The sequence below is a fragment of the Chelon labrosus genome (genome assembly GCF_963514085.1).
Source record: "Chelon labrosus genome assembly, chromosome: 2".
Lineage (NCBI taxonomy): Eukaryota > Metazoa > Chordata > Actinopteri > Mugiliformes > Mugilidae > Chelon > Chelon labrosus.
This window is the reverse complement of record NC_140338.1, coordinates 26,577,592-26,594,655: the sequence shown is the minus strand read 5'-3', so window position 1 is coordinate 26,594,655 and position 17,064 is coordinate 26,577,592. Positions and strand designations below refer to the sequence as shown.

Sequence of the window (17,064 nt, the reverse complement as noted above, 5' to 3'; positions counted from 1 at the left end):
GAAATATGTAGTGATTTGCAAAGGGTCCAGACCACTGTCAGTGCAGGCGCCCTGTGTATATGTTGGTACATGCAGGTTGGTTGAACTGCACGTTTAGTGGTGGAGGGAAAGTAAATGTTTCATGAATGCTGCAAATCATATGACTTATCAGCTACTTAAACACTGTGTTCACATCTGTAACCAAAGAGTTTTACCTCTATTCTCTATTCTCTATTCTATGGGCTGTTAGAGAACCACTGATTGTGTAGAGCAAAACACAATCCAGGTTAATCTAACAACTTCCTCCCAATTAAAGGTGAGTAGCCTGCTGTCAGCAGACCCTAGTCATGTGAATTTGAGGCGTGTGCACCCACAAATGTTCCTAATAAAAACCTAAACTCCCCATCAGTCATTTAGAACTGAAGAAGACACTAGATGATATAGAAAACTCAAAGCTGCCTTTTGTTCCAGCTCGTTTTTTGGACCGTGGCATTAATGCCAACCGCCTCACTCTTTTCACCTGTTGTGTTCCTCTATAACTGTCTTATACTTTATAAAGTACTAGAGACAATCACACTAATAATCCTCTAATGGACATGAAGACATCATATTAGCGCAAAGATCCTGTTCTAGAGGCAACAGTGTGCTTCTGTACTGGGAATTATCCTTCACTGTGTGTTTGTGATTGTTTGTGAGTGTATTTCAAATCCTTTAATTCATTTTTAACAGTGTTGTACATGTGGGCGGCATATAAACTCCCTGGTATAACCTGAGTCGTGTGTGTTAAGGTGCGTTTTCACTGGTGACTCTCTTAGACTCCCGGACAGAGCCGGGCCGTTTTACTGTGACAACCCATTAACGCTGCAGTGTATTTATAACGTGTCATTTAAGCATATCAGCCTTCTCATCAAATATTCATTTGAGGGGAGATTGCCTACTTTGTCTGGGCTCAACGTCCCCCTCACCCCTCCTTCTTTCACTCCTTAATTTCTTTATCGCCTTGTATCTGCATGAAACATGAAAACACAAAATCAACCTCCTCCTTGTTAAGATAAGCGGAAACACCACCTGAGGACAAGTGGCACCACTTTTTTTTTTTCTGTCTTTTACTGAATATTAACTTAGCTCGGCCTGTGCCAGCTCACCTGTCCTTGTGTTTGTTCCTTGTCGCCTGCATCTTCGCACCTTGCACTACTTCAGGCATCAGTCAGAGCTCATTATTGGTTATCTGTCGGCTCCACTTTCCAGCTTGCAGTGGTGCGAAACTTCTCTCTAAACCCCTGTGGGAGATAAACACCATCAATACTGCAAGATTTAACCGTCCCACGGCACATAATGTATTCAAATACCTCTTCACTCTGTTCCCTCTGTCTTCTTCTGTTTCTGTTTCTATTTTTTTTCCTCCTTCTCTGTTACAAATTTGCTCCAGCCTCCTCTTCGGATGCATCCCTCTCCCCGTTTGATATATATTTTTGACTTCACCGGGCTCTTTCTGTGTACTCCTCTGACTTGCATTTTTCTTTATTCTCTCTTCTCTCCTCACCATCAGTCTTCTGACAGGGGGCATGATAATCCCTCACTCGTCTGCCTGTCTTTAAAGACACTGTTTATCCCCAACAAGCATTATTTTGGCTTTTCTAGGAGAAAGGAGTTGCACCGGTTACGTCTGTCTACGTGAGAGAAACAAAAAATAGAAATGCAAGGAGAAAATAAAAATGTTCACTGTCGAGTTTGCATTTAGATTCGGTGCATTTCTATAATAATAATTTATTCTTTAAAAGAGCTTAGAACCAACCGAGCTCAAATGTGGGTTCTGAACTGGGATTAAGGGACATTTTGCATGCCAAAGTCATCCAACTACTCATGGAAAGTCTTGAAACAGCAGGAGAAATGCTTTGTCATGTCTGAACAAAATGTCCTTATGTCACTTTTAATGAGCTGAGCTTAAAGTTAGAAAATATTTAAACAGCATTACTCTCTCTCTCTGGTTTAAAGCCAAACTCTGCATGTGACCTTATGAGTGAACTGCTGGCTGATGCACCACAGATGTCAGCGTCAGGTCTTTCCTTTGTTGACAGCTGAAGAGTGAATCACTTGGATGATCCCAAAACTTTATGAAAGAGCAAGTTAGTTCTTTAGTTTTTGTTTGTTTGTTTGTTTTATTAAAACACATTTCTTGCATAAATTAAGTTTTAAACACATGGCGTCCTGCTGAATGTCTCTCGAGACTTCACTTGAGATGAGCTTAAATTTAGAAAACGTTTGAACAAGAGTCTGCATCACTCTTCTGGGTTTAAGCCCAGCCCTGCGTGATCATTGTACATTTAAATCTCAGAAAAAAAGAAAAAGAAACTCTAAAACATGTAGAAGTGGAGTCTCTGGTGCAACGTCTCCTGCCAAGGTGCATGGAGGAGAGAAATAAATTCATAGTGGTCAAAACTCGACTATCCGTTAAAAGAACAACATCACCGTCTACAAAGTGCTGACTTTTCTTTGAGGACCGGCGCAGGTGTCACAGTGACATTCTGGAGTGATCCATCAACGTATCGAATGCTTTTACCAGGTTTATCAGCTGCTGAAATCATTTCTTTTACACATTTTCTAGTAAAGTATAAATAAATCTCAGGCGAGATGAGAGAACAGGACACTGCAAATTTACAAACAGCAACCCAATTTAAATGTTTTACAAATTCCCTGGTTTATGGATTTGCCTCAAGTTGAATAATTTGCAGTTTCTTTTTTAATGGCTTTATTGAGAATACAACTAATATACCAGGTTGATATAGTCAGGAGTTAAGTATTTGTTGATACTGAAAGAAAACCAGATTATAAAACCAAAAGCCTGGGGAAATATCTGCAAAATGGTTCACTGTAACGGATGGATCACTTTGATTATACCAAAACTTTATGAAAAAGCAAGGTGTTTCTACTTAAAGGGGAACTACTGTTTTTTACAACCTGGACCTTATTTCTGGCATGAAATACGATTGTTTACTCACCCAAATAACTTTTGTGTCACTTTTGCGGGTGCCCGCAGTGCTCAGAGATGACATCATCCAGGTCAGAAGACATAACAGCTAACTCAGGACTCAACGGGGAATAGCACTAGCGTATCATAACAAAATATTGGTGAAATGAACGAGTTTCACGGCAGATAATGGGTTATTTAGAGGCTGCGTTTCGGTGCCCCAGTCACTCCCACTATATGGATATACGCAGATCTAATTATCTCCCGACTGACTACAAATGACACAAAAGTTATATGGGTGAGTGAACGACCGTATTTTATGCCAGAAATAAGGTCCAGGTTGTAAAAAACGGTAGTTCCCCTTTAAGGAATTTTTCTTTTGCAAATTAAATCTTGAATACATGAAAGAAAGGCAGTTACACACTGAAAAAAGAGTGGCGTTTCTAGCACAACTTACCCAACACCTACTTCACTATAGCTCTAAGGTGCTTAGAGGAGGGAAAGAAATACAGCATGGTCAAAATACCAGCGACACCTGTAGTTTGTGGAACAATACCGTCTAAGAAAATGGTTTCATGCGCTACAGGTTTTACTGTGTTTTCAGCCCCTTCAATATACTGAAACACCAGAGAAATGACCTCCAGATGTTGAGTCTGTGAGGCAGATGTGACGTCCTGACAGTAAGAGCTTCAGTAATATCAGCTTAGTGATGACCAGCCTTTATTTGAAAGCATCAACGTAGTGCTGTTAGACCGTAACAGCCTGCAACGTTTATGTCTTTCTAAAACAATATGACACTGATCACAAAAAAAGGTGAAAAATTTAAAAATATGAAATTGGTCCAGGGTTTCTGGAATGTAGCCTACTTAATTACACCACTAAACCTTTCAACCTTGATGGTGTTACACAGAGGCTCACACAGTTAAAGATGAATTTTCTGGTGGGAAACAAATCTGCTGATATCTTAAGGTTTATCTCATAAACCAGGAAGAGCTCCATCAAGCTTAGGCGTTCAGGATCAAATATTCAAATTTTTCTTTCTTTCTTTTTTTTTTTTTTTTTCATAACCACGACCTTGGTGCTTGTGAAATATGAGTGAGTCATCCATTAACTCAACCAGCTCAAGGACAAGATGCTGACAGGTTATTGATCCGCAGGTATTACTTCCTCCTTGCAGAGCTGCTCAAGTCCTGAGCCAAAGTAAGACCATGCGTTGATGAGGCATAGATCAGCAGCTGTACACTCCTCCATCCCTCTGTGAGCAGCACTCCCTCTCCTGCTTCACCACTCATCTCAGCTGTTGCGGTTTGAGCGTCTCTCCCTCCCTCTGGTCCTCTCTCGGCTCAGATAGATGCGTGTGCTCCAGATGTCAGGTAGACCCCTTCAACCAGGACAGTAAACCTTAGGAAGCAGGAGCCCGGGCAGGGGCGCAGAGGGGCGAGCTTTGCGCGGACTTTTCCCACCCTCGCCGTTCATCTGTCCGGAGCTCACACAGACCGACGCGTGCACTAAAGTGACATGCAAACAGGAATCAGGGCGCAGAAGTCGTAGATGAACTGCACGCACAGATCCTGTAGGTTCAGGCTAACCCGCGGCGCTCTGGTAAAGAACCGAGGAGAGGAAATAAAACATGAAATCCAGGAGTCAGGATCAGAGTTTGTCAGACTCCAGAGAGCTGGACAGATCTTACGACCCGCTCACAGGTAAGTTTTTTTCTTAATTCCTCTCCATCATATCGTTTTTAAAATCTCTTGGTGTACTTTGTGTTTGCTGGCTGGTTTAAATCTCGGGTCACAAGTGCGCGTTGGCTGACAGCACGGATAAAGTTTGACCTCACTGATGAGATATTGGATTTAATACACGCTTCTTAGAGACGCTTTTACTTTATATAATTTTGGCTGATTTAATGTGAACGACATAAAATGCTTGCGTAATCGTGTCTGGACTGCTCCTAAGCTGGAAACTGAACGAAAAAAGTGGTAATGTTTGTCGACAATTTGAATGTTTCTCTGAATGGCACTGCCTCGACACAGTATGAATAAACTGTGTAGTGGATGCAAAAGTATCATGACTGTAAAGGAGTCAATGTTGGGTACACAACTGACTGACTGACCATAAGAATGCCACTAGTGTTACTCTATAATCAAATAGCTGTAACTTTAGCAGGACCTTTATGGATCATTCATTAATTGTCTGAGCAACAGAATCAATTACGGTTAATTATTTAAAGAAAAAGTCACGAAACACACAAACATTTGTGGGTTCTGCTTTTGAGTCACTATTTTATTTTCATTTCTGACATCTTATCTGCATCTTGTAATCCTCCAGAGCAGCTGAGGCATTTAAATGACCCAGTGGGGAGAAAACAGAGCAGAACAGAAACAGTCAGGAAAAGCTGTCACCTTAAATTGTGCCTGTCAGTGTGTGTGTGTGTGTTTGTAGCCTAATTAGATCAGTGAGGCTCCTCTCCTTTTTATTTCTTCACGAGTGCTTGCAAACACAATCCTCTTTAGAGATCAGACACGTCTCTCGATACTGTTCTGTCGTTCCTTTGACAACTTCCCAAAATAGTTTCCTCCTCCATAAATAGCTCCATAAATGTGTAAAAATAACCTGTTTAATGTTACACACAGTCAGCACAGTTTTTTCCCATGATATTTCTATAGGAAGGTGAAGGGATGGCTGGGATATGGCTTATTTAAAGGCTGCCACAATACACCAGAGTGATATCCACTCAGCGGCAGGTTAACCAAACAGTGAACAGGTGTATGGACACGGAGGCTTCAGGGGGCGTTCAGGAGACACAAACAGACCGTGCGAAGCACAGCCTCTATTGTTCAAGTCTATTGTTTCTGGTACAGGTGACTGTGAAGGAGCCAACACACACGGCTTATGGAAACATCTATTAAAGTGTATTTAAAAGATTTATCTGCTATATTTAAAAAACAATCATTCAGACTGAATGCGAAATTATCTCTAAGTCCAGCTGCTCTGCTGAACATCTGCCAGGGACCTCATGTTGTTTACGTCTGTGTGCATGCATTATAGATACACAGGATTTTTGTTAAGTCAACACTTTCTGCAGGACAGTTGACATGTTGACAGACTGACTGCAGCGACCAGGATGTCATGGAAAGATGCTTTTTATTGTTTTCCAGGGGATAGCTCCACCGGCAACCATGTGGTTTAGCGCAGAACAAAAGAAAAAAGAAACCAGCGTCGCTAAAGATGACTACATTCTGTTTCATGAAATGGATTTAAAGGTGCACACAGGCACATCTCCTGCTGTCAGTCTCTATTTTGCTCATAATTAAAGATTCAGCGTTGACTACGGGTTCACTCGGAATTTCCAGACTAACCCTAGCGTAGCCTCACCCTGTACACGTTGTAGATTCACTTTCAGAATATTACTAGACTGCTTTTATTTGTGTGTGTGTGTGTTTGCGTGACATTCATAAATTTCTATTTCATTTCATTTATGAAGAACGTGCAACGAAATGATAACATACATGCCTCTATTTTCACTGTGGATTTGTGAATTTTTGATAGAAAGATTCTTGCTAGTTCATTATGTACAGTAGTGAAAACAAATGCATTGTAATATATCAGTCCAGCACTTAATCTCAGGTTCATGAAGGTCATGGTATTCAGCGTTAATCCAAAATAACAGAGAGAGTCAGTGTTCTAGGCTAAATAACAGAAACACTTTGAATTAATTCAATCCAGTTAAACAGCACCACTAAGTACATCCTCCAGAATGATCATCCAGTTGAATTACCACCTTTCTGACGCTGTTTCAATATCAACTGACCATTAGAACAAGGAGGATTTAGTGCAGGACTGTTACATTACAATATGTAGCAGAAACTCCCTTTTAACAGGAAGAAACCTTGAGTAGAAACCAGCCCACATGGGGGTACTCATTTGCTCGGGACCGGCCGGGTAGAAAGACACAAACAGAAGAGGCAGATGGGGCAGAGTAGAAGGGAGGAGCAGAAGGAAGCAGATGACTTACATCTTGGATAAAACACACATGCAGCAGCATATGAACATGACACAAACAAGAGCACTTGATACTACGGGATGCATATATAAATATCAGAGTTGGTGGCTGTAGTGTGCACTGATGGAGAGTGTTGTGTAACGATTGAGATCGTGTTGAGGTGACGTCCATCTGCGTGTGAGGATACATGAGCTTTAAACCCTTGTAATAATCACTGGTGAAGGTCGTGGTGTCAGCAGCAGAGGGAGAGTGTGTAAATTTTAATATGTTTCCGAGAATACGTCCATGTTTTTTGTTTTTTTTTTATTTTTTTTTAATGAGATAGACTTATAATCTGAATCATGTCTTTCTTAGGGATTACTATAAGCGCAGAGGCTGTTGCCCCGGCAACATTAGTTCATTTAGAGCTGCCTCTTTAAACTGATGTGACCTCCTGAAGTAAACACAAAATCCAACCATAGAGCCAAGAAGGATGCTTGGCTTTAAGTTTCCAGTTTAGATGCTTTTTTTTTTTACAGTAATTCCTTACATTGCACTATAGTTGCACCTATAGGAAGTTTTCTTCTTATTTATTCCCTGATTTGTTTTAGCTCAGAGTCAGGAAGGAAAATTGACATTTAGGAGGAGGGTTTTGTCTTTTATTTCAGAGAACACTGACGGCTGAATTTCCTCTTTGGATTTGTGACTTTTTGAGGAAAAGAAGCGCACAAATAAGATAAACTAATGAACTCACTATCCAAGAAAAACAAGAATAAAAAATATATATATATTTTTGCATGACATAGAGAGAAGCAGCTGCCTCTTTTGAAGCCTACATGATTAAACTGATTTCCGAAGTCAACATTTTCAATCAAACAGAAACTTGTTTTCTTGTGGACAGAAATTTGTTTTCTCACTCCAGCTCATCAAAAGCCCAGCGATCACAGCAGAAATCTGCTCTGGGCTCCTCTGCAATCTTCGTCCTCTGAAACTTCTCCCTTGTTTCTCCCTCTTTCAGCTTGAGTCACTTGCAGCAGTGCATAAAAGACATTTTAAACGTGTTAATAAAGACAGCGTAGAGGGTATTGATCTTCCTCAGAGGGCTGCACTTCTTCAAATTGATTCACGCGATCAAAGTCACCCAGAGGGTCTGTAGGACTGAGAGAGGGTACATAATCAGCTGTAATAACTGTTGAGTAAGTAAGTGTTGTTCATCAACTACTCTGGCATCCTGCAGATATAATGTGCTCATTTATTTACTATAAGACACTAAACAGGTGTATTATACTTAACAAAACACTGTCACATCGCCCGGCTTTTTTAATAACTCACACAAGCAGTTTAAGGAAGGATTTCTGTGTTCTTTGGTTTGATTCATTTTGGTAGTTTCGGTCTCCTGCGCCACAGAGCTGAGGTGCCTTTGTGTCGCCTGCGCCTGTGTGGGATCATATGAAGCTCTGTTTGTTTTTCCATGGTCACACAGCTGCAGCATCCAATTGATTGATATATCCTCGGCATCCACTGCCACCGATGCTCCTGATAAGTTCACGGAAGGGTAACTGCCACCGTGGGAGCCATATACTGTTTGATTTACTGCGGCGTAAACTATGATCAATAAATAAAGACTGATGGGATGTTAAGTATAACACAGGAGTGAGGGAAGAAGAATAACTGGATTGTTCTAACAATTTGCTCCTGTAAACATGCGACAGTTTTTTTTTTTTGTCTAATCGTTGCTCATGTGCTCTGGAGCAATCATTTTATCGTTTTGCCACTGCCGTTGTGTGCATTACAACAATCTGCGCCTCATTATATTTGCAGTTTAGCTTCTAAACAAATAGTTTTGAATGCTTCTATTCTTATATGTTCATGAGATCATCAACTTTGTCTCACCTCTTCCACCTCTGTCATTTTAGTGCAGGTTTCTCATGACAGTGACTGTTTTTGAGCTTAATCCTTTCTATATTCTCCGCCCATCATTAAAACATCTGACTGATTATTTGTATTACAGCTAGGCGTCTTTGTGGATTAAAACGTCAGCAGTTCTACATGTAAAACACCCAACAGGTTTCTGTTTGAGTCTCATGCAATGCTGTTTGTTGCTGCCCGGCTGTCTCTCTGTATTTACGGCCTTTTACAGCCAAGTCTAATACTGCCCTCTGATGGCAGGAAAGAGAGGCTCTGACATTCATCTCGTTTAGAACAAGAATGAGTAAAATATGATAAAATTATGAAGAGGCATGCTTATCGGGAGGAGCTGTTGTGGACTGTTTAACTTATTTTTATGGCTGTATTCTTGAGTGTGTGGCAACGAGGAAAGATGCAAATAAATCTGACAAAAGAGCTGATGAGAGAAAAGTTGAAGTTGAGAATTTGAAGGAATTATTGCGACACAAACGGATTGTGAGAAAAAAAATCATAGAGAAGCAGAGAGAGGAATCTGTGTTAGATATAAATGTCAGAACCACTTCTTTCATTCAGCACCTCCCATCTGCAGTCTGTTTGTTCTTGACGCTGTTTGTGATCAATATAAAGTTTGGATAAAAGAGACTTTGAAACAAGATGTCTACACAGCCTGAAAGCAATCGAGCTTTAGACCTGATGAGTTGGAGAAGCTTCACAGATAAAGGAAAAGAGTAAGAGGAGGTTTAGCCTAGCAGGTGTGTCTCCTCTCTGCTGTTACTGCTGGAAGAGGACAGGAGGATGGCATGTCTTTTTAGTTCAGTCATCAGACTGATGGAGATGCAGACCTGTCAGGTCAGGAATACTGACTGATTCACAGTAAGTTATCAGAAAATGACTCTATGGGTGATTGAAGTGAGGAAGGACTACAGAAAAAGGCAGAGTGTCGGAGCTCAACCTCACAGACGAGAGTGAAGAAAACACTTAAGAGAAGCTCAAAGCTCCTCTTTGAAGGCACACATCAGAGGCATCGTTTAGATCAGGGGTGTCAAGCGTACAATCCGGCAGAGGGTCCAATCTGGCCCCTCGAAGTGCTACAATTACATAGTCAGACATTGACTGCAATTTTTCAATAAAACTGGCACCTTTCCCTAATGTGTCCACTAAGAGTTGAGGACATAACACAACACTGAATCCCAGAACAGATGACAGCAATGCGCAGAAATTACACTTATTTCTCTTTTCATACATTTCAAACATTATCATAATGTACTTGTACTTCTTTGAACTAAAACAAAAGGAAACATTTGTTGTTATTTGTAGGTTATTTTGCTGTCATGTTAGCAGCCTGGCACGCCTGGGATCAAACTGTGCTGCATGTAGCCTCCTGAAATAAAATGAGTTTGACACCCCTGGTTTAGATGATTGAAGACTGATCTCAGATCCCCTCAGGGGAGTTAGAATCAATCCTCACACATTCAGCATGAGACAGAGAAAACAGGGCAGCGTCGGTTAGAGATGATGTTTAGTAAGTACATTTGTGAGGATTCTCAGTTACCCAGGTCATGGTACATCTAAAGGTAAACTGAAACGAAGGTTAATAGACTTGTTTGAGTATTCTTGAAGTTCTTCGCTATTCATTGTCTTTCTGGGATATATTTCAAGAGACTTTCTGGTTAAATGAACCATTTAAAGAAGCATTATTTCTAAACAACATCAAACAGGCCACACTCCTCTGTACTTGATTGCTGTACTGGATCTCAGAGCTCAGACCTCACATGCCCAACTTGCGCCAAGTTGCTTGAACAAGCGATTCCAAGTACTTGAGTTCCAGTTTGGCCAATGTTTTAACCATTTCTTCATCCGCCTCTAATCTCTGCTCTGATTGGTTGTTTCCAGGCAATCCTCCATCCAGGGCCAATAAGAAGACCATAAAGCAGCGCTTCCTCAAACTGTTGCCCTGCTGTCGCTCTGGCTCCAGCCCTTCAATCAATCAAAGCAAGTGTCAGGACACTCAGATATGAATTTAATATGTAACTGACAAAATTAAACACATTTTTTCCCCCTTTAAGGACACAGCACTGCAAGGATACTCAGGTGTGTCTCAGGTAGTAACACTTCCCCTTCTCCCTCCATTCCTCTACGCAGGAAGTATAACTGATGAAGCTGAGCTGGCCACAGTGTGCTGCAGACCGGAGGGCCTCGACCGTCTTGTGCAGCAGACAAACTTCAGCAAGAAAGAGCTGCAAGTTCTCTACCGGGGATTCAAAAACGTCAGTGAAACATTCCTCAGTACCCTGATTATTGATGCCAGTGCTTTTGCGTAGGCATGTATAAGAATGTGCATTTTTTTCCCCGATGTCTGCAGGAGTGTCCGAGCGGCTTGGTGAATGAGGAAACGTTTAAAAGCATCTACTCCCAGTTCTTCCCTCAGGGAGGTCAGTCACTGTCACGTCACACTAACTTCCCTTCTTCTTGTAATTCAGCTTCATCTCTGCCAAATGCTTTTCTGGTATTTTTCCAAACATATTAAAGAGCCTTATCCGCATTAGAGAAGCTTTAGCTTGGGATAAAAGTCTGTGGGGGTGTTTTAAATAAACACCCAGTAGGATTTCTAACTTGAGAAAAGATATGTAGACTTTCAAAGTCTAAATTTCAAACTCAGGTGTGTTAGTTTGTAGAAAAGATTTGTGACAGTGAAGCAGCACATGCACATTTCCAGGTACAAATGTAAGAGCCAAATGTTGTGCGTACATGTGTATTGTATATCCAGCAAGAATTTAAATTCACTAGGAACTTTGCGTTTCACACAGTTTTCTTTAAATCTGGAGTCATGTGTTGACAAAAGCAGTTATTTGTAATCTAATCTTTGTGTAGCATGAATTTATTACGAACATTTTCAGAGGTTTACGAAATGTGACAAGCATTGGCTGTGTCAAGTCCTGTGACTGCGTGTCTAATATCTCGAATACTCTCATCAGTTTGGGCAATAATCATATGATCATAAGATTTAGTTTGTTGGTTTGTCTTCTCTTTGTTCCAGATTCAAGCATGTACGCACATTTCCTGTTTGAAGCCTTTGACACCCATAACAACGGGTCGGTCAGCTTTGAGGTGGATACGCACACATTTTCTTTTAACTCACTGCTGTCCGACAAACATGCATCCCATTTCCATCTTCATCCTCTCAGCTGCTCTTATTGTCTTCTCCTGTATTGTACAGTTGCTGCAAATGTCTTCAGACTTCAGAACTAAATCTTTTTGCATAAATGACTTCACTCTGTTAGCTTGTGACGGCTTTGAAAAGAGGAACAATACTAAAACATTATGTATGCTGCATACCAGTCATAAGTTGGGATAGCTTCTCATTCAGACATCAAAGCTATGGAGACATCATGAGAAAACATGATTTTTGATCGTGAGAAACTGCCATGAGTGTTAAATGCTGTCACCAAAGCAGAAGCAGAAGTTGGCTAAAATATAAAACATATTCTAGTTTGTTTAACATTTATTTGTTTACTACATGTGTTCCCTTGTAGTTTTGATGTCTTCAGAATAAATCTACAATGTGGAAAATAATTTAACATTGACTGAGGAAGTGTGTCCCACATTTTGACCGTTACTGCGTACCAGTAAAGCAAATACTGAATGTTCTTCGTTTATGACTCAGTGTGTATATCACACGCCTCAACACACCTCCTTTTTTTTCTTCCTGCTGCAGGACTTTGTCACAAGTCTGTCAATCATCTTGAGAGGCTCCATCACTGATAAACTCAACTGGGCCTTTAATATGTATGATCTCAACAAAGACGGCTGCATCACCAGAGAGGTATGTGAGCCGCTCACTCCCACGGTGCGCTGTTTTGTGTTGTGTTGACAGCTCTTGATTTTTTTTTCCTTCTTTCTTTTTGTCCAGGAGATGACAGATATAATGCACTCTATCTATGACATGATGGGGAGATATACCTACCCCTGCATGAAGGATAGCGCTGCAAAGGAGCACGTCGACAGCTTCTTCCAGGTAAACCTCACATCTCCAACAACTGAGTCAAGAAATTGATTGGAGTCGCTGTTAAAAAATTGATGTTTTTCTACCTTGCCATACAAGGCATTAATGAACCTATCAAAGCCAGGGGAGGTTCAAAATGGAGCTGGAGATCAAACACTGTCAAATAATGGACAACCATGGATAACAAGCCTCCAGTTGTACTGTTTCAGTTAAAATTCAGTCCATTTTAAAACATGCACTACCTTTAAACTGTGTTTTAACACACTATCTCCTCAAAGCTACTAACCCGAGGCCTTTAATATCAGTTTGACATAATGTGAAGCTTCACTGGGTTTCATGTAGTGTTCTTATTTAAACACGAAGAACAAAGTTATATTAACATCAAGCGTTTACTAGTTTACAATTTTCTTCTTCTGTATGGGGGACCACTACTGTCAAAAATAGTACAAATAAACATAGGCACGAATTAATTCATTTGAATAAAGAGGCATCAAGAGCAGGATGGACAGTCATCGATGACGTGTGAGAATGAAGCGCTTTTTAGCAGTTAAACTGGAAGAGCGATGGTATCACGTAGCTAGACGCTAGACGCTGTTAGGAAGTGGTTGATGGAGACCTTGGATGAGACTCCTGGGACAACCAGGAGGAAGTGGAGATGGGGATTTACAGTAAATTTCAAGTATGAGGACAGGGATTGATTGGCTCAGAGAAGCCAGGCAAATAGGTCATTGCGCAAGAGTGATGTTGGTATTGAGAAAGCAGTGATTATAACAGTGTGGGAAAGCAAATGAGATGAGCACGTAGAGCTGTAAGGAACAGCTCCCTCTATTCCCTGCAGAAGAAGGTAAACAGAATATTATGGGAATTTGCCTCAGTTATTTATTTACTTTGTAATAATTCCACTGTTTATTCATTATTTATTTTTGTATCATTAAGTACTGTATTTATCAGTGGATTTATTTTTGACTTATTTCCCCTTGTTTTCATTCTTTGTTCATTTCCTCAAACTTTTTAATTTCTGTGTTTTTTTCAACATTTTGTTATCTATAAGTGTGTCATGACTTCGAGTTCAGCATCCGAACCAAGATAACAACAGAAATGGCTACCCACTGTCAGGAGACCACTTCAGTTTTAATATCATTTCTTAAATTTTATTTTTGGTGTATTTGATGACATATTCATTTATTTAATTTTGATTATGACAATTTCAGGCCTCCTTGCTTCTGTGCCTTTGTTGACATGTTGCTGAGCTGAAACTCTTGGTATTTGGATGGTACTGCCATCTCTGTGGAGTGATTGAGTTGTGTGACACTATTGGGAAGACTTGCATGCATGTATCTGTTTGTGCATGTGTGCACAATAAGCAGAAGATGGATCTTGCATAGACAAACTGAAGTCAGACACTTTTCTAAAGCAGGCAGGACTGATGTCTGGGATACTTAAAGAGACATAATAGTGTTTTTATCCACTAGAGGCACTATTGAGCAATAAGTTTGTGAGCAGAACACTAATCTTCTGGTGCAATAAGACACGTGCATTGCGAGGCTATAAATGCTCCTACTGTAAGAGCTGGGTTGTTTCCACTATGGCCTAGTTATTATCAATTACATCCAAATATCAACCCAAAAACATTAATTTCACCAATGCAGCTTGCACTTTGCAAATGTCTTTAATAAAAGGAAAACACATTTGTTAAGCCTAAACATTTCACAAGAGTAAGAAAACCGAATGCCAACATAAATTTCTTAATTTACAAGAAAACTTATCTCATATGTTGGATTTTTCCAGAAAATGGACAAGAACAATGATGGAGTGGTCACCATTGAGGAGTTCCTAGAGATGTGCCAAAAGGTAACTTGAACTTATCTCAGCTCTCAACTACACTGCAGCTCCAGAACATTCACAGCGATTGCAAAACTTAAAATGTTTCCCTTTTTTCCTTCATCCAGGATGAGAATATCATGCAGTCCATGCAGTTGTTTGACAATGTGATCTAGACATTCATAGACACACACGCACATGGAAGAGAGATTTCCAGCCTGCCAGAGCTCTACTGCAGTAACACAGCTCAGAGCCAGACTGGGTGGTGTTTCTGGGCCTGAACTCAGCACTGAAAGGTGAAAAAAAGACCTGATGATATGTACAGTACCAAAACACCCCCTCTAAAATTCTGTTAGTGGAGAGAATGAGCAGAGCAAACGAAGTCTGCAAAATGTGAAACTGAATTTTTAAATAGCGTGTAGAAATGAATGTGTTAAAAGGTAAGTTTGGGTGTTTTATATACTAAAGTGAGACAGAGAGACTGAATGTACAGTCACCTGGAACAAATGAGATAAACGTTGTACAGTATCAAGCACTTTCTTTACTCACACTTTAACCTATAATGAGGGACAGGTCTATGTTCGAAGCAATAATCTTAAAGTAACATGTCATCAGTTCTTCTCTGTCCTCACTGAGCTCGCCTCTCACATTTATTACTATACATGGTGTATACTGTGTCTGCATGGTGTATCTGTTTTGACTGGTCACTCAGAAATGTTGAATTAAAGTGTTTATATGTGGACATAGTCACAGTGGTGATGAGAAAACTGAATAAAACGGCTATGCACATGTATTCAATTATTTCAATTCAATTCAATTCAATTCAATTTTATTTATATAGCGTCAATAACAATACAAATCGTCTCAAGACGCTTTACAAAAACCCGGCCTGAAACCCCAGAGCAAGCCTGAAGGCAACGGTGGCAAGGAAAAACTCCCTTTTAACAGGAAGAAACCTCGAGCAGAACCCAGTAATTTCATTACTGATCATCTGAAATATGATGTGAGGTTGTGGATTACTTCAGTCAGATAAAGGAGAGCATCAAGAGGCTGCGAGCCTCAAGATCTCCTCTCCATCTCATCCTGAGTCATCCTATCATAACTGGCCAACTTTATGAACATGTGGTCCTGTCATTAAAATGTGTCTCTGCATGTGTCTCAAGCCACCACTTGAGATCCAATCACAGTTTTGGGCAAGCTTGTCAGGTTATTAGTTTATTTACCTCTGCCCTGATGTTAGTTATTGACCTGCACAAAGGTCAGATGTTAACTTTTTAAACTTTCACATTAATTAATTATTTATTATTTTATTAGGTTAAGAGAAAATATATGAAAAGACCTGCTAATGAACATACCTCAAGGTGCTTTTGTCTTTTCTGGTGATCATTGCAAATAATGGTTTTCTGAATGACTGAGGCCTGGCGATAGACTGACGACCTGTCCAGGGTGTACCCCGCCTCTCACCAAGCGGCTACAGAAGATGAAGAAGATGAATGAATGAGGCAAAACTCTACTTACACTGAGGATGTCAGTTGAGTAGGTGGTCTTTCAATGTGGCCGCGGTGCAGTCTGTGTTCACACTACCAGGAATGTGGTCAGAAGCAGCCCAGACTACGTCCAGAGGTGGTCTGAGTGATCTGATGTCAAATGCCTCCTCAGTGCATCTTGGGTGTGTCCAGGTAAAATCTCATATTAAAATCAGTGTCATTCGCTGTCAACTGCAAGTTATTTAAGAGTACACAGTGTTATTTAATTTAGGATTTTATTTGACATATGACGCTACACACATTAACATTATCATTTCTTTATTTCTTTGTCTTTGAGTTGTGGTGTCCTTTCCGGTGAGCAAAGGGAGTGAGGAGCAAAAATGCTTGGGGTGTAGCTGGGTTTAGTATACATTTGGTTGTTGTTTCTTTTAGTTTGATGAACCAGTATATAGGTCTCCTTGTGTATTGTTGTGTTTGATCAGTTTGTGCCTCATTTTGTTGGGGTAAATTTGGATATAGTTACATTTTGTTCATCTCTTTTATTGGCTCTTGTTAAGTTTGCTTTTTTTTTATAAAAATCCCTCTTCCATTAAATTCTTGTGTCCATGTTGCCTCACTGTTTGGTCCCTAACAGTTCACACCTGTACTTAAAGCTGGCCACTTGTGATCAGATCACTCAGGGTGTATTTTAATAATACCAGGCCTGAACAGGGTCTGTTATGCAAGGCTTGAGTGAGAGCTCAGTCTTTTTTTTTTTTTTTTGATATAAAACGTCTATAAAATGTCAACTGTTGAATCCAAATTGAGAGGGGGAAAATTGTTTACTTCTTTATTGTTCCCATTCTGTCAGTCTTCCCTGAATGTGAGACTGAGTTTAATTATGTTACATTCATTATGTATACAGTAACTCCTTCAG

At 40.2% G+C, this 17,064-nt stretch overlaps 1 protein-coding gene across 1 annotated transcript; it reads left to right on the top strand.

The window, feature by feature from the left end:
• Window positions 1-4,520: 4,520 nt before the first annotated feature.
• On the top strand, window positions 4,521-15,414 carry LOC311502341 (A-type potassium channel modulatory protein KCNIP2-like). Its single transcript, XM_084564526.1, has 9 exons — window positions 4,521-4,650; window positions 10,731-10,833; window positions 10,984-11,104; window positions 11,200-11,269; window positions 11,875-11,945; window positions 12,553-12,660; window positions 12,748-12,852; window positions 14,629-14,691; window positions 14,790-15,414. Exons 1-9 carry the CDS (start codon window positions 4,578-4,580, stop codon window positions 14,835-14,837), a joined length of 762 nt encoding a protein of 253 aa, XP_084420652.1. The 5' UTR covers window positions 4,521-4,577; the 3' UTR covers window positions 14,838-15,414.
• The last annotated feature ends 1,650 nt before the right edge of the window (window positions 15,415-17,064 follow it).